Source organism: Solanum lycopersicum, chromosome 10, assembly GCF_036512215.1.
Source record: "Solanum lycopersicum chromosome 10, SLM_r2.1".
NCBI lineage: Eukaryota > Viridiplantae > Streptophyta > Magnoliopsida > Solanales > Solanaceae > Solanum > Solanum lycopersicum.
This window is the reverse complement of record NC_090809.1, coordinates 674,396-692,188: the sequence shown is the minus strand read 5'-3', so window position 1 is coordinate 692,188 and position 17,793 is coordinate 674,396. Positions and strand designations below refer to the sequence as shown.

At 35.8% G+C, this 17,793-nt stretch overlaps 2 protein-coding genes across 5 annotated transcripts in view; both read left to right on the top strand.

Moving 5' to 3' along the window:
* The first annotated feature begins 398 nt into the window (after nt 1–398).
* On the top strand, nt 399–2,933 carry LOC101261962 (metal tolerance protein 9). Of its 2 annotated transcripts, none has more exons than XM_004248283.5 (6): nt 399–1,030; nt 1,289–1,401; nt 1,476–1,721; nt 1,794–1,874; nt 2,142–2,372; nt 2,481–2,933. In XM_004248283.5, exons 1-6 carry the CDS (start codon nt 808–810, stop codon nt 2,823–2,825), a joined length of 1,239 nt encoding a protein of 412 aa, XP_004248331.1. In that variant the 5' UTR covers nt 399–807; the 3' UTR covers nt 2,826–2,933. The 2 variants fall into 2 exon arrangements, with proteins under 2 accessions (XP_004248331.1, XP_069146407.1); XM_069290306.1 differs by having other exon boundaries at nt 675–1,030; nt 1,297–1,401.
* Nucleotides 2,934–4,225: 1,292 nt separating this feature from the next.
* The window catches only part of LOC101248817 (protein FORGETTER 1), a 28,252-nt gene continuing 14,684 nt past the window's right edge, over nt 4,226–17,793 (top strand). For all 3 annotated transcript variants that reach the window (XR_011212218.1, XM_010328926.4, XM_004248238.5), the window contains exons 1-12: nt 4,226–4,916; nt 7,857–7,922; nt 8,445–8,618; nt 8,693–8,823; nt 9,041–9,117; nt 9,758–9,939; nt 10,106–10,183; nt 12,850–12,982; nt 16,418–16,478; nt 16,553–16,634; nt 17,337–17,465; nt 17,580–17,723. Coding sequence is in view for 2 of the 3 variants with exons in the window: in XM_010328926.4 (XP_010327228.1) it covers nt 4,473–4,916; nt 7,857–7,922; nt 8,445–8,618; nt 8,693–8,823; nt 9,041–9,117; nt 9,758–9,939; nt 10,106–10,183; nt 12,850–12,982; nt 16,418–16,478; nt 16,553–16,634; nt 17,337–17,465; nt 17,580–17,723 (1,701 nt within the window). In the remaining variant the exon portion in view is untranslated. The remainder of the gene's footprint in view (nt 4,917–7,856; nt 7,923–8,444; nt 8,619–8,692; nt 8,824–9,040; nt 9,118–9,757; nt 9,940–10,105; nt 10,184–12,849; nt 12,983–16,417; nt 16,479–16,552; nt 16,635–17,336; nt 17,466–17,579; nt 17,724–17,793) is intronic.

The window sequence follows — 17,793 nt, the reverse complement described above, 5'->3', positions numbered from 1 at the left end:
TAAAGTTTGAATGCTACGTACTCCGTATTTCTTATCTGATAAGACTTACTAGTACTCACTTAAGGGTTAAGAGTTGTAGTCCATTCGAATTATTGAGTTTTAAATTAATAACTTATACATATCTAATATATTTCTTGAGGCAAATATAGAAATTTGCTCAAACTACTACGTGCTCAAAAGGAGTACTATAACTTTATCATTATTAAAGAAGAAAGTATCTAACTTTAATTAAATGACGACTTATACAGACTTGCTCAAGTAGTTGAACAGTCATCACTGATCTGATCGGTTAAAAGTTTGAATTATGTTAAAGGGTAAGTGAGAATATTATTGATCTTTTCGAAATGAGTCGGATAAATGAGAACATTATTAATCCTCTCGAAATGAGACGGATAAGTGAGAACATTATTGATAGTCAGAACATAGATATGGATAGATGACTGTTGTCGTGCTGCAATGGAGTAGATATCAAATGCATGATGACTGTTAAGTAAAACAATATTTTTATAATCCAATTCTACGTCCATACTAACATGTACTAGGGTAATTTAATTCATTTTTTTGCAAGTATTTTAATGCCTTTTTCATTTCCTCAGCTATTTGATTTTACATGTAAATTAAGAAGAACGAAAACATTTTTATATATATATAAGAACTTTCAAATATAAAAATGCATTGTTAACTGATTTTATCATAAAAATATTGTGGTTAACAATAACCATAAAGATGATGACTCTTACTATATAAACAGCAGAAAAACTAATTGTTCAGTAATATCAGTACGTAACTATTACGACTACTATAAACATGGAGATCAGTCGGAGTAATGTTGGTGGCGGCAGCAATGACGGCCCTCTGTTCGACAGTTTTAGGACGGAACTGCTGTCTCCGGCTGCCCAGGCGGTGGTTGATCAGATTCAGTCATCATCTTCCGCGTCATGGAGGCTTAACGTTAGTGAATTTCATCTTCCAGAGCAACGACGCTCTGATCCTCGCTGCTTCAGTGTCCGTCGTCTCCTTCCCACTCCCAGTATGTATCTGTTCCAATTTATGTAGCACAGTTCAAATTTCGAGAGTCAAATAGTTTAATTTGGGCTTGTAATCTTCAAACAATTCCAATTTATGTAGCACAGTTCAAATTTTGAGAGTCAAATAGTTTAATTTGGGGATAAATCTTCAAATGTAAAATACAGTCAATTATAAACTTGTTTGAATTTCGAAATTCAAAAAGTAAGTAGGAATTCATTTTCCAGTCGCGATTTCTGTTCTATTGCGTGATAATTTACAGGGAAACAGGGTAAAATCGCGGAATATTACAAAAGGCAGGAAAGGCTTGTAGAAGGGTTCAATGAGATGGATACCATTAATGAATCTGGTTGTTTACCTGCAAGTCTAACTGAGGTTTGTTTGTTTGTTTCTTTAAATTGCTCGAGAAGGCGTAAATTGACTCTTGCAATCATTGTGTACTTTATCAGGACGAAATGAAGCAGCTTGCTAGGAGTGAAAGGATGGCTATTCATTTATCAAACATGGCTAATGTGTTACTATTCGTAGCAAAAATATACGCATCTGTTCAGAGTAAATCATTGGCTGTTATAGCATCGACGTTGGATTCTCTGTTAGACCTTTTATCCGGGTTTATTCTGTGGTTTACTTCTAATGCCATGAGAAATCCAAATCAGTATCACTATCCTATTGGGAAAAAAAGGATGCAGCCTGTGGTGCGTGATCATACTCAGTTTAATTCATTTGTTCTATTGTTTTCTTAACTCATTCATTGCTATTTCGTTCAGGGTATTATTGTTTTTGCATCTGTAATGGCAACACTAGGATTACAAATACTGTTTGAGTCTGCAAAAGAACTTATAAATCAGGTATGTCAATTGCTGAGAATGGATTTTGCACAGCAGCTGCTACCTTATGATGATTGAGTTTTGAAAATTTGAATTCGTACTACTAGAGATCAATCGTTAGAATTTGTCCCTCGATTTTGAAATACTAGGAAACGGAAGGGCAAAACGATAGGTTTTGGTACTTCTACTGTTGAATAGATATTGCAATTTCACTAGCAACTGCATTACACTTGACTTGTTAACCTGCATTTGTTGTTTGGATGGTTCTATCTATGTGTATGAGATCAGTCTCGCCCTGAGATGGATCACGAGAAGGAAAAATGGACGATTGGGATTATGGTCTCGGTCACAATGGTCAAGTTTCTGCTTATGGTCTACTGTAGAAGGTTCAAAAATGAAATTGTAAGAGCTTATGCCCAAGACCATTTCTTTGATGTCATAACCAACTCAGTTGGATTAGTGACTGCTGTCTTAGCAGTCCGATTCTACTGGTGGATCGATCCTGCAGGAGCTATCATAGTGAGTTCACAATCACAAGTCACAACTTTCGATTAGTAGCAAGACATTGTTTCACACTGCTGATAATCTTAAAAGTCTTTATATATATATAACACATTGTACTTTCAGATAGCTCTGTACACAATTAGCACGTGGGCGAGGACAGTAGCAGAAAATGTCTGCTCACTCATAGGAAGAACAGCTCCACCAGACTTCCTTACGAAATTAACCTATCTTATATGGAATCATCATGAAGAGATCAAGCACATTGACACGGTTAGAGCATATACTTTTGGCGTAAATTACTTTGTGGAAGTTGATATAGTGTTGCCAGAGGACATGTTTCTGAATCAGGCACATAATATTGGTGAAACACTGCAAGAAAAACTGGAGCAACTCCCTGAAGTAGAGCGTGCTTTCGTCCATATTGACTTCGAGTTTACTCACAGGCCAGAACACAAAATCACAGTGTAATGACATACATACTAGTTGCATCAAGGACCTTTACTCAAAATAATATTTATGTTGAGTTGAATCCATGAATTATTCAAGATCATTGGCTTAGTCCAGATGAAAGAAAAATCTAGCGAAGTTTCTTTGTTTGATAAGGTAACAATTTTATTATTGAATTGAGCAATAAAAAGCTAGTTGAAAACAAGAAGTATATCAAAATGTAGAGAACTTATAAAAAACGGATATTCAGATACTTATTCAAATTCACACATCTTATGAGATCTTAATATGAGACCTCAATCTTATTATAAAAAAATGGATATTCAGATACTTATTCAAATTCACACATCTTAATATGACCTTAATCTTATAAACAAAAGAAATACTATGGGTGCACCAAAAGGAATCATGGACAAAAGATTTACTCTTCTTTTTTTAATCAAGATAAAGAATGTCATTGAGATAGATTGTTTTTGTTATTTTTATTGTTTGAACGCCTCTAAAGAAAAAAGGTGATATAATAGGTTAGAATTTGTTCTCTCGCTCCTTGCTGGAGGAGCGACATACCAGAAAAAAAGCCCTTTTTTCATGAGCTTAAGTATTATAATCACTAATGAGTTGTTGGCGAGAATTATACAATTTTGATATCGCTTTATCTTTAGCTTGTATAATTACAATCATAAATTAGATTTTTAAAGTTATTTAAGAGTTGCAAAATTATAGTTATTAAATAAGAGATGAGATTTAATCGTGAGCTCAAACTTTTGAAAAACGGGTCAATGAATCAGGCGAGTAAATTTTTTAAATAAATGAATTTTATTTTAATATCAATCTATCACGTTCAAATTTAGAAATATCAAGTTCTGAATATTTTATTTGATGTGAATGTCCACTATTAAATGTAGTTTCTCCATTACGATTCACTATTGTGTTCCACCTCCTCAATGATCTCTATTTCTTCTAACTTCCATGTCTCCCATATTCTCCATAATCTTTTTCTTTAGGAGTCTTTTGATAATTAGATAAGAAATGAGTTATTTATATATTAATTTTCATGTAACTTAATCAACATGTGATTGATAGAAAGAAAATAAGTTATTAATTATAGAATTCATAAAACGTTTGATTAAACATCCCATATAACTAATACCTGGTTATATGTATATGTTGCAAGAATATTTACATATTATTTTATGCAAGATGAAATGTATAATAACAATCTTATGAATAACTAATCCCTGCATGTGCATGATTAATACATTATACATAAATTCGCTCATAATAATTTCTACATCACTATTTACATAACTCTAACTAGCTATCAAATAAAGAATGTAAAAAAAAAATTAATCGAGGATATTTATGTGTCATTCTTAATACATTAGGGGTAACTTTAGCCATTTTCCATTCTTTTATGGGCCAAACAACTCAAATAAAAACTCACTCGTCCATTTATCTGTGTAAAGTATTGCGACTCGCCGGAAGCGGGAGCATCAGCCCCAAAGCCCATGAATTAAGGACAACCCAAAACTCACCGGACATCGCCGGCCTCCTCCGCCGGCTGTTTAGTTGACGGAAACTTCTGTTCTCGCATCGTCACTACTGAATTCAGTCACAACATTTCAGTACATTTTGATTTCAACGTTTGTTAATACATATAGTAATAATATGGGACAGCAATCGGTGCCGACACCTTCAGTTAATCTTCCATCTCTACCACCACCGTCGGCGAGTAGTTCAGATAGTGGAGGAGGTTGTCAAGTTCGATGTGCTGGTTGTAAGATGATTTTGACAGTCGCTCCCGGACTGACAGAGTTTATATGCCCTACTTGTCAATTGCCGCAGATGCTACCTCCGGAACTCATGCCTCAGCAGCAGCGAAGCAGTGCCCTGGCTCATGGAATTGATCCTACCAAGATCCAGTTGCCCTGCGCTCACTGCAAAGCTATACTCAATGTCCCTCACGGCCTGTCTCGCTTCTCCTGCCCTCAATGTGGGATCGACCTTGCCGTTGATGTATCTAAGATTAGGCAATTTCTTCCTCAGTCGTCATCGAATCCTGCTGCTCCCCGTCCCCCTGCGCCACCTCTGCCTGAGGAAGAAGTCAATGAGGTTTTCAGTCAAAACTAATCTTCCCAACCCCATTTTATTGTATTCTTAACAAAATAACCAAAATTTGAAGGCAATGTTTTTGAACTTCCCCACTTGTGGGATTACACTGGGATTTCTATGGGATTTCCAAAATCAGTGTTCGTTATTCCTTTTCTGCCACGATGAGATTAGTACCTATTGGATGGCTTTTATTTTATGTATTGCGCGTGGTTGCCAGTTTTACTTTAACCATACTAACTGTTTTTTTGTTGCTCTTAACCAAAATTTTCCACATAAAGCTAGCCTCGCTAAACAACCATATATTTCAATTAGTTGATTTCTAAGTAGCTTAAGGTATAAAAAATCAACTAGAAGGTTATTGACAAAGTTTGAATGCCAGACATATCTGTTGGAGCATCTTATAAGGATTATGCTGTGTAGAATCCTATCATAGAGAAGTTTGAGAAACATCTTGCATGGTGCCCAAAAAAGAAAACTTTCATAAGGAAAGTAGCTTTGAATCTTGATAGAGAGTAGGGTGGAGCTAGGAGGGTGCAAGGGATTCACCTGGATCCCTTTTCTTTTGGAAAAGTATACTACATTGTACATGCAAGTTTAAGGCTATTCTTTAATATATAGTAGATGTTGAATCCCTTTGGCTTCTTTGTTTGTTTACTTTCTTTGTTTTGAATCTCCTTATTGAAGATAGTGGCTCAACAACTTCTCTAACATACCAATCTATTATATATCGTTGATGTTCATCCATGTAAGTGTGGTGCAAAAGTTGGAAAGAATGCTGAGGAACGTCTGATGGTATGAACATAGGAGGTGAAGAAGTATCCTTGAGTTAAGTGGGGACCCTTGGCTCGAGTATAACATATCAAAATAATGAAAAAAAAGAGGGGAAATGATAGTGGAGAAACAAAACAACTAATAAGGAAACAGTAACAACCACAAAATAATGCAATAAGCTAAACACAATCAACAACAAGTAATGCTGGAATCAGAAGCCAGATTCTATTAGAAAACAGCTAAACCCCTCAAAAATCAAGACAACACTCTATACTTACTAACCTTTTATCGCATTACGCGATATATATATATATATATATATATCAATCTAAACTTCTCGCCTTGGTCATGGATGTAGTCAAGGCACCCAAGGTAAGTTGACCAAATCTGGTGTGGATCCCGTACCCACACCCCTGTTGTGTCGACATGGTGTCCTTCCTCTGGCATACAAATCCTTCCATTTTTTTTCTTCTTCCCTTTCACTATTGTGTTATCAAATGACCAGTTATCAATATTGTTCTTTGTAGGTCTAGTGATAGTTATTGTTTCCTCTAATGTAGATTCTAACAAGTAACATGTAGTTTTTTTTATGGGAATCTCTATATGTACCCTGTTATGCAAAATTCTTTGCTTTAACTACAGGTAAACAATTTCATATTATAAACCAAAAGGCCAAAAAAATCTGCTGTATACAAGAAGTATACCAAAAAGTAAAAATCTACAAAAGATATGGTTCTCTACAAAAGACGCCCAATCCTCTATAGATCCCGGTAGCCTTATGTTGATGATGCCTAGTCAGAAGCAAAAAATTAATTTCCGTATCCAACATCTATCTGGTTTATTAATGCCCAACAAATTATCTCTCGCACATTAGATCTCAACATTAGCTCATAAGAAGCAAAAACAAAAATTAGGCATTAAATCAGTTTAGCATTAACTTACAATAATTTTTTGTAGAGACACCCAAACGGAAACAAAAGAAACAATCAACCTTTTGGGAAAGAGGGTGATGCACGGAGAAACTGATAAAACTCATGGAGGGACAGAGGGTTGACAAAAATATGAAGCAAATGCTAAAAATAAATAATATTCCCTCCGTTTAAAAAAGAATGACCTAGTTTTCTTTTAGTGTGTTTAAAAAAGAATGACCCCCTTTTTTTTGTCAACACTTTAGCTTCAACTTTTGATGTGACATGTTTAAGGCCCAAGATTAAATGACATTTTGGTACATTTGACATAACTTTTATTTAGAACCACAAGATTTAGAACTCTTCTTTCTTTTCTTAAACTCCGTTCCAAATTAAACTATGCCATTCTTTTTGAAATGGAGGGAGTAATGGACAGCACTGTGTCAAAGAGGTTAACACCAAGACCAATGAAGATCAGGTGTAGCGTAAACAGTTGAGCCTCACCATAACATTATTGATATTCAGCAAAAATCGATCAATAAGCACAGACTAATTTAGGGTTAACACTGCAACAACTTCTTGTTGAGGAATTTTATATCCTCTGCTTAAGATATCAAATAGTAATAGAATTAGTAACAGCAAAATATAAAGACATAAGTGAGAGTAGAAATAGAAGAAGGAACCATAGAAATTGTACTATACAAAGAACCATCCACTAAAGAAGGAACAAAGAAGCAGAAGGAAAATGGGAAATAAAAAGGTAAACACGTGTCACGAAAAAGAGGAGAATTGAATTGAAGTGTATATAAGAGAAGAGAAAAGATATTCAGTACCAAAGACATATGTCCATGTATGATAAAAAAGAGTAAGGTTCAAGTGTATAGTTTATATTACTTTTGGTACAATTGCCCAGTGCAATGTTCGTACATCCCCTTCGTAAATATTTGTTACTTTTGGTATAACTGTGCACTTCAGTGTTCATCCCCTCCTCATTTATATATAGTAGAAAAGTACAAGTCTAAGTAGCATTTTCTGTATCACCAGAATAGTGTTCTAATGAGAAAGGTTGTGCTCAACAATTAGAACTTATGGAACAATTTTTGATGGATCAGGCTCAATAATTGCAAACTCTTCTGGTTAATTATTTCTGCCGCTCTCTTCTGACCAGATGATGTGTATACACCAATCGACCTTATTTATATCGTATAGGAAACTTTGTTCCATATTTTTTAGTTCTCAACATTGCATCGTGATGTTTCAGGTGGCCATTGAAGTAGAACGTGAAGAAGACGAGGGTGGCATGGTTGGAGAAACTTTTATGGACTACGTATGTTTTCTTTGCTATCTCAGCATTTACTCCTAGTAATGTAATAGTGGGAGAAATATGTGTTTTGCCTTCAATTATTTTTAATATGTAAAATTCTGTAATGTTGTAGAAGAGAGAATGGGAGAACACGAAAAGCCTGTGATAATGGCTGTAGAGAGTGGGATGGAGTAAAAGAGAGATGAATATGTTACTTTTGTTACAATGACTGACAACTTAGCAATGACTTTATTAACTGTTCGAATTTCTTTGCTAACCAGTTTAAAAAATAGAGAGGTTATTGTAAGCCTATCATTGGAGAAACGTGTGATACCGTTTTGTGGATGCTAACTCCAACAATCCCCTCCTCTCCCTAAATGTGGTCGCGTGATACCGTTTTGTGGATGTTAACTCCAACAATCCCCTCCTCTCCCTAAATGTGGAAGCACATAATATCATCATTGAATATAACCTTTTGAGATTTTCATGTTAGCATGTTCATGTTGATCCTCTTCATTCTTATTTTCTTGTCCTGTTTTAACACAGCGGCCTCCCAAGCTATCTATTGGACCTCCGCATCCTGATCCTATCGTGGAGACATCTTCCTTATCTGCAGTACAACCACCTGAACCCACCTATGATCTTACGATCAAAGAGGACTTGGAAAGCTCTAAAACATTGTCCTGCCTGCAAATTGAGACATTGGTTTATGCTTGTCAGGTTGCTATTCAAACTCATGTTACTCAACTCTGTTAGTAGGCTCTTAGCTTATAGTTACTGTTTTCCTGTAACAGAGACACCTTCAGTTCCTTCCAAATGGTACTAGAGCAGGATTTTTTGTCGGTGATGGTGCTGGTGTGGGGAAAGGACGAACAATTGCTGGACTAATATGGGAGAATTGGCACCATGATAGAAGGAAAGCATTGTAAGTTCTCAAGTAAAAGAAGTACATTGCTGTACTTACCACTTAAAAGATTGCATTATTGAATCTTAATCTATTCTAATATCCATTTAATGGTTGTCTCCTTGTTGCTAAAATGATGACTGTACTCCTAAAGAATCTGTTTTTCTTCGTTTATGATCAAACACATGATAGTTTCTACGATTAAATCTTATTGTTTCCTCCTAATGCTTTTCCCCAGGTGGATTTCTGTTGGTTCGGATTTGAAATTTGATGCAAGACGAGACATGGATGATGTGGGAGCTACATGTGTAGAAGGTAGTTACTGAGAATCTTCAGTATGGTCTTGGTTAAATGCTGCATACGATCTACCTATTCCTTTCTCCGTTTGTTTATGTTAGTTTGTGCTTTTGTGTTCTTTGATGCTTACCCATTCCTTAAGCTTTTGAAGTTTAAGGGATATAAACTTCGAGCACCTTTTTGCTTTCTATGTTCTTTTTTCTGGGAACTGCAGAGATCAACTGATAACTCTGGGAGCCTGGATAGACGCTGTCGCAATGGGGTCTTAACTACTCTATTAGAATCTAAGAAAGGAAATACAGATAAGATGTTGACTTTGTAGTTTGGGACAGTTATGACTATCTTTCGATATATGTACTTGGGTTATTTGTAGTAAGTGGTCAAATTTGGTTATTTTGGGTCAATTCATGATGTATATGTACCACATTCTACTGTTTTCTATGAGTTGCTTTTGTTGGTGGAATGCTACTTAAGATTTTTCTGAGTTATCAACTGAATGTATTATATTGTGAAATCGTGCATGGATTTTATGTGATTTTTTTTTTGGATAAAAGTAACATGGTTTTTTATGCAAATTTTTTCCTTTTATCATTTCCTATTCAAATGGTTAATGACTGAATCGATTTTGTAACTGGAAATCTATAAATTTCTCTTGTAGTGCATGCTTTGAACAAGCTACCTTATTCTAAGCTTGACTCAAAGTCTGTTGGCGTCAGGGAGGGAGTTGTTTTTTCAACATACAGCAGTCTGATAGCATCTTCGGAGAAAGGTCGGTCCCGTTTGCAGCAGCTTGTACAGTGGTGTGGGCCAGAATTTGATGGTCTTGTCATATTTGATGAGGTATAATTTCAAAATAAAAAAAATTCCTTTTGGACCAAGTTCAGTATAGTTTGCACAATGAATATTATGTATCATTGTAATGGATTTTATCAGTTGTGCAAATTCTTGAAAGAAAGAGACATCCAATTTGTTGCACTTAGCTATAACTTTTATTATTCATTTGTAGTGTCACAAGGCAAAAAATTTGGTCCCTGAAGCTGGGGGACAGCCAACTCGAACTGGTGAAGCTGTACTTGAAATCCAGGTTTGTTTTTCAAATTGAGTCATTGAATTTCGGTAAGATGTGGTTTCCACCCAAATTAAGTCATGAATCGCAGGTTGTCAAAAACAAATATGCATCTTATAAGTTAGTTAAATGAGAACAAGAAACGTGTTATTTATATTTGAAAAGAGCGAGTCTTATAAGTTAGGAAAGTTAATGCATATAATACAGTGGAAAGTAGTTAAGCTGGAGATTTGCACTCCCAAAAGCAAGTTTAGATCTCTTCCCTCCATTCTATATATATTCTTTTGAAGTTGTGAGCTTGGGATGTTTGCCAAATATATTTGCCAAGTAATGGTAAATTATATGGCTAAATAATAGTTCCCAAATTCTCCCCAAATATATTTGTGGCCAAACGGGTAGGTGTAGTCGTGTTCTCCTTTTTGAATTTTGAATTTATAAGTTAGTTGTACATTTTCAAAAAATTAAAGCACCTAAATCAATTTCAGAAATTAAATTATCCAAATCAATATTAATAAAAAACTAGAAAAAGAGCCACTTATATGTGAAAATAGTCACTAGAAAGATACACGGTGACCCAACCATAATCATTGGCCGGACAGGCAACATATATGGATAATAGCCCGCCGGCAGGGCTTACTCTCTGATTCTTTATCAAGATCGTAGAGGCTCTGATACCATGTGTGAAATATAGAAGAACATTATTGAATTGTTGTTTTTTCTACATTATTACATTGAGACCCTATTTACACGCTACAATACAATCCTTTACCAAGTAGGATACTATTTAGTATTCCTATTTCTATTTCTATTCCTATGATTGTATAAACCTATTTCTACTGTAATAGGATTGTATAAACCTTTTCATATTCTAACAGTTCTTGTGGGGAAAAACCATGGTGGTTGGGCATCAGAAACCTGAAGCTTCAGAGTAGGGCTCTTAGATTTCAAATGGTTGTGGAGGTAAAGCAGAAACTCTTTCAAATAGAGCCAAATAGTTCTAAGAATTCTAAGTTGATCCTCACTAGCACCACAAAGATTTTTTTTAGTTTCAAAAAACATATTCTGTGTGGTGCTGATGACGATTAACTTAGAATTCTTGGAGCATTTTGCTCTACTTGAAGGAGTTTTTGGTTTACACAAACTAGAAAAAGAGCTACTTATACCTAGTTAATGCAGTACCTAATATGGAGGGTTTGAGATGATTCTGGGTGGAGAAGTGGGCACACTGCCTACCACTAATTTGGGGATGTCTTTTGGTGCCATAGCAAAGTCCAAGAATATCTTGAACACAGTAGAAGTTAACTAAGTGGAAATCACAGTAGTTGTCAATAGGAGGTAGAGTCACTTTCATAAACTCAGTTCTGAATGCACTCCCAGCATATATGATGTCCATTGTAGACAAGCTTAGAAGGGATTTCCTTTGGCAAGGAAATGAGGACAAGAAAGTATTGCATCTTGACAAGGTTCTTGTGGGGAAAAAGCATGGTAGATTGGGTTTGTGGTAGTACTTCAGTGTTATCGAAAGCGAAAAATGCAAAAAAACTCTAAGGTCTGTGGGGGCTTTTAGCGCAAAGGCAAATAAAACATGGGCTTTAACGAAAAAAGGCGCAAAGGGAGAAAAGAATAAAATATATATGTTTAGTCCAAGTCTAATAATTATAAACATGAAATGACAAATATATGACCAAAGAAATTGAAAAAAATTATGATAAAGTGAAATATCAATTATTTAGCTCCAAATTCTTCATAAGAGGCTCATTGGCAAGGAAATGTTTGTCTTAGAACCTTGATGACGACACTAAAGCACACATAAAGGGAGGCGAAGCGCTCAACATGTTTTGAGCCTCACTTCAGGGCTTAAGCGCGCCTTTGATAACACTGTAATCGCGAACATCTCTCCTCTTCTCTTAGCGTGCACAGTTTGCTTAGGCACATCTCTCTTTCTTAGTTTCACGCTGGACTAATGATAATGAATGAAAGTGTTGTGGAGATATTCTCAAACACCTCAATCCTACTGGAGTAGCATTATCAAAGCAAAGTATGGTGAGGAGAACAAATGGAAGTTTAAAAGATCTTTTCCTCGATATTTATGGGCTGACCTAATATATTTCTTTTACATGTATAATATTTAATTATTTATTGATCAGATTTTGCCTGTTGGTATATATAGTTTGATGATTTATTACTTGATGAATGGATTGATACAACATACCCGGGGAAATTCCACAAAGTAAACACGAATGATGGTTAGCTAAGCCTAGCATGAAAACTGCTCCTTCCTAACCTTAAGATACCCATAGCTTTATGTTTTACCATATTATTCTAAAAACCTTGATCTAATGTTTCCTCTTAACGGAATCCTCAAGTTATTTCAGCCTTTTGAGTGGTATAACCTCCAGGAGAAGCTAGAGAACACAATCTAGTCTGATCAACATTAACATCTGCATCACCCCATTTAGCATATTTATATACAGTAAAAGCTTGTCCTTTTTAATATGTTCACATAATCATTGAATACAGTTGCTATGTTGGGTTTATTTGAAGCAGACATTATTGGGTCATAATATCTGCTGGTCCTGATATCTGTTGCACATGAACAGCTATTACGATCGATCAAAGTAATTTTACTTTTCTTGTTTTCTTGGTAAGTTATATTTATGAGCTAGTTCCATTTTGTATAACAGGCTCGTCTTCCTCAAGCTCGTGTTGTTTATTGTTCAGCAACTGGTGCTTCTGAGCCTCGCAATATGGCCTACATGGTTCGCCTTGGGCTTTGGGGAGCTGGAACTTCTTTTCTTAATTTCCGTGACTTCTTAGGTTAGCCTTCTGTTGCTAAAATTAACTGTTCTTTAGCATAGTTCTTTTTATTTTAGAAAAAACATTGATCAGTAAGCAAGATACATTATAAAATGAACAGAAAAACCAGCATTAAAGAGGTGCTAACCAGCACTAAGGAGGTGCTTGGATTCACATATATTTATCTATGCTTCTTATTGTTAAAAAAGTCTGATCATGAAGTTACAAGTAGCTGAGGAAAAGGTAGCAACTTGTAATGCCTCCTTTTTAATATCTGTGCTAGTTGGGTGGTTTCTAATATTTTCAGTGGGTCTCCATTCTTCAGCTTCTGTGTACAACTTCTTGTAGAAAAAAGGGATCTCCTCTTTGATCAGTTAGGCTCAACTATAGTCTCTTCATGTACTACAATTTGGTCAATGTGATTATATCTTTGGTGAGCATTAGCAGTTTGGTGGAAAAATTTGGTGTTTCTGTCCCTCTCCCTCAGCCATAAATCCCTTGATCTCTCCATCTTTATGCCACTTTTCATTCTTCAGACATCCTTCATATTCCATGAACGAATTGGCTTCCTTAGCAATTTCCTCCTCTGTCAATGATCTATCCTCTAAACAAGAGTCTAGTTCAACCATCTGGCTAAGCAATTTATTCTTTCGAAGCTTCAGATTCCCCTACTCCATTCTTTTAGCTTTCCTTTGAGGGCTTTGAGTTTACAGGTTAGAATCTAATCTGGTTTCCCAGAAAGAAAAATCATTCCAGCAGTTACTAACTCTTAATCAACAAAACCTTCTGAGTCTAACCATTCAAATTTAAAATATGACTTAGATTGTTCCCAAGGTCAATAGAAGAGAACATGATCTGAAATCACTCTCTGTAAAGTAGATTGCTTCATGTTGTTGAACTGGGTATTCAATTCTCTGGAAACCAATATCCTGTCTATTCTAGAGGCAGTAGTGTGATTGCCTCCTTTAAATCAAGTGTGAGTACCACCATCTAACTGTAAAATCAATGAGCTTCATATCCTCTGTATAATCTGAAACTTCCTCCATAGCTCCAGTTGTCCTAATGCAGTTCCTTTTTTTCAGAGGGGAATCTATATTTTAAAGTCACCACAGATGTCCCACGGTCCCTCCATGAGACCCCTGACATGAACTAATTCTTCCCTTACCAATCTTCTTTCCAATTTGCTATTAGGAGCACAAACACCAGTGATATGATGTTCAGAATCACTTAACTAGGCCTTGAAATTACAAGATAATGTGTAAGCTCGAACCTGTAAGATCTCCCTTCCCATAGTCCCAAAGTAAAATATTCCCACCTCTGGTTCCACTAGCTTCAAGACATGCACTTCTGATCCATATCCCTGCCCAAATTTACTTGATGATATCCTGCACATTATCCTCTAGTTTTGTTTCTTGGAGGCAAACTATGTCTGCGGTCTGCCTTTCAATCTTGAACTAAACTCTGTGCAATTCTCCTCTTCCCCAAGTCATTTAACCCCCCTAATTTTCCACAATATTAAGCTTCATGGGACAGATTGTAGACTTCCCTTCTGCTTAGATCTATCGTCATTACTTTTGAATTTAACATCAAAGCTGATCAGATTCTTTAACTCTTGTGTGTCTTTAAACCTGGTTCTTTAAATATCCGTTGTTTGCTCCATTCTTTTCGTTTGGCTACATGCACCAATCTGCTTGAGAAGCTCAAGTGCTTCCTCGTCATGACCCTGAAAGTCTAGTCCAAACATCTTGTGTAGTTTGAGTAAATTTTTCTGAGCCCATGCTGCAGCCTTCATCTCCTTATCAAGTAGAGATTCTTGGTGATGAACAAGAAGAGGTTTGCCCTCTTAAACATCTTAGATTTCCCCAATGTTAGCCATCCCCAACTGTAAATTCTATTCTCTCCCATTTTAGTGTAGAAAACTGTCTAGTTGGATCTGAAAGTAAGAAGGTTTGTAGCTATCACAGAAGGTGGTAACTGAGAATGGTTTAACAATGTAAGGGTTGAATTTCCGACTGGAACCACCGACAAAGGTGTTCTGCACTCCTATGAAGTAGGAGAGAAAAAATCTTGGGAAGATTGCCTGAGAACATTCCAAAATTGTTTGGTCATAGGTGAGAATTTTTATTGATCTCTGATATTATTTACAAGTTTCAGTTTTGTTGCTCCTCTTTGCTTGGCCACTTGCTTTTACTAGTCAGTCAAACACAATTTTCCCTTAAAAATTTGACTTTTTAACGTAGTAAAGAATTCATTTGGCTTATTGTTCTCTATAAAGTCTACTTATTAGAAGCTTCTGGTTGGGGAGGAGTGTACTTATCCATATAATGCCGTATGGTATCCAAAGGTGCCGAGGAAGGTATGCTTCACTTGGCTAGCCATTAGAGGGGTGATTTTAACAGAGAAAAATCTTTGGAAGTGGAAGGTTGTCTGCGCCAGTTGGTGCTACATGTGTAAGGAGAAAGGTGAGGACATCGATTATCTTTTGCTACACTACAAATTGACTATGAGGTTATGGTGGGATATGCTCATGTGGTTCGGCTCTACATGGGTAATGCCATACACGGTAAGAGAGTTGATATCCAGTTCGAAGAGCGTGAGAAGAATGAGAAGTCAGAGGGCATGGACTATGGTTCCACTTGTGCTAATGTGGGTTGTCTGGAGAGAGAAACAAGAGAGCTTTTGAAGGTGTAGACTCGAGTTTTTCTCAGTTGATTGTATAGAGGATTGTGTGGAACTTGTAGAGAATCATATCATTTTGTAAATTCTCTACTTTTTGGTGTATCTCTTGTGTACAACCATGTTTAGGAATGAAAATACTTTTACTTGATTTTAAAAAAAAATGACTGGGATCTGAATGATTAAGATTAAGACCTTTATTAAATGCAAACAAATGAGACTTAAGAGTTTGTTAGAGATCATACTTATTAAGATATATTCAGATCCCTCAAGTGATTGTAAAATTAGAAAAATAACACACTTAATGATTAAAATCCGATTGATTAGGTTTAGATCTAAAAAACTTATAGACTTGGAGCCATTTGAATTGGCTTATTTTAAGTGCTGTTGAGACAAAATAACTTTTAAGCACTTTTGTGGTGTTTTTTTTTTGAATCCTCAAAAAGAAAAAGGTGCTTCTAAGCAATTGTTTTTAAAGCCAAAATTAAGTCAAAAGTTAAAATTTTATGGTTTTTAGCTTATAAGCCTAAAGCTGTAAGCTTATCCAAACAGTCTCTTAATGATTATAAATGTGAATGATTAATATTAAGACCTTCATTAGGTGCCGTACAAATGAGATTTTAGACTATTCGTTTTCTTGAGGAAAAAAATGAGACCTAAGATTGCCTTCTGTGATTTTTGTTCTTAAGTCCTATTTTAATATGTTGTGGTTTAAACTGTAGACGTCTTAGAAACTCTGAAGCTGATTTGTTGACTCCTTTTTCTCTTTGGAAATTACAGTTGCTATGGAGAAAGGTGGTGTGGGGGCACTTGAACTTGTTGCCATGGACATGAAAACAAGGTTTCTTTTGGGCTATCTATGTCTAGGTGATCAAGTCAATCTATCTATATACTATTAACCTCTTGATGTCTCAGGGGTATGTATGTGTGTCGTACACTTAGCTACAAAGGTGCAGAGTTTGAAGTAGTTGAAGTACCTTTAGAGGCCCAGATGCAGGTATGATATTTTTTTTATTGGATGATGATTGGTAAAATGTGGTCTTTTGCTCACGTTGGTCCAGAATAAAATCACACTAATGCTACAAGGTGGGAGAAATTGTATCTGTCTTCCTAAATTGCAGCGGCAGTGTAGTGTCAGATTGGGTGCTTTAGATGCCTTGCGGTAGAGCTTTGTATTCCTCTAATGGGAGCATATCTCCCCATATAGAGTCTTTATTCGATCTGGCTTGATTCTGATGTCATTTACTTGCTTTGTGTTTCTTAATAGGATTCCTGGAGGGTCCATAATTTTATGGGTCCTTGAAAGAAACAAAAGGAACAATGTATTTGATCTTTACCGTGCAGTCAAATTTTTTTGTTGCTATGTCAACTAAATTTGCAGTTGGTATTTTGATACTTCATTGTCTGTTTTGTGCTTTAAATGGTAAAAGTGTTTTTTTTACTTCTTTAGCTTATTCATGGGCATGAAAGATTGAAATTGCCAAAATATTCTGCCTCTTTTCTCATGAATTGTGATTGTGATTTTTCACTTTAAGCTTCATTATGCCTGATTTTTCGAATATTTTTAAGGGAGTATGTGCTGCTTTTTTGTTGCATACCCCCGACTATAATGAAAATCTTCCTTTATGTTGATTACCAAATATTCTTATTTTTCAGTTTGTGCATTTTGTCCATTTGACTCGTTATTTTATGTTTTCAGGACTTGTATAAAAAAGCTGCTGAATTCTGGGCGGAGCTTAGAGTGGAATTGCTGTCAGCTGGTGCATTTCTCACTGATGATAAGCCCTCTTCTAATCAGCTCTGGAGACTTTATTGGGCTAATCATCAGGTTTAAGACCTCCATGTTTTGTGGCTGAAAAGCTACTTGATGCAAACAATGTCTTTATTATGTTATAAGAGACGTACATCTCAGTTACCTCTTTTTTTCTGTTCTAAAATGTAGCGCTTCTTTAGACACTTGTGTATATCCGCTAAGGTGCCTGCAGTAGTTAGAATCGCAAAGGAAGCATTGACTGAAGGTAAATGTGTGGTCATAGGGCTTCAAAGCACTGGAGAAGCAAGAACTGAGGAAGCTGTTTCGAAATATGTAAGTCACATGTCTTGCATCATGTTTGTTTTCTCTGTGTTTACATGTATCTACATTTTCTGAGATACTT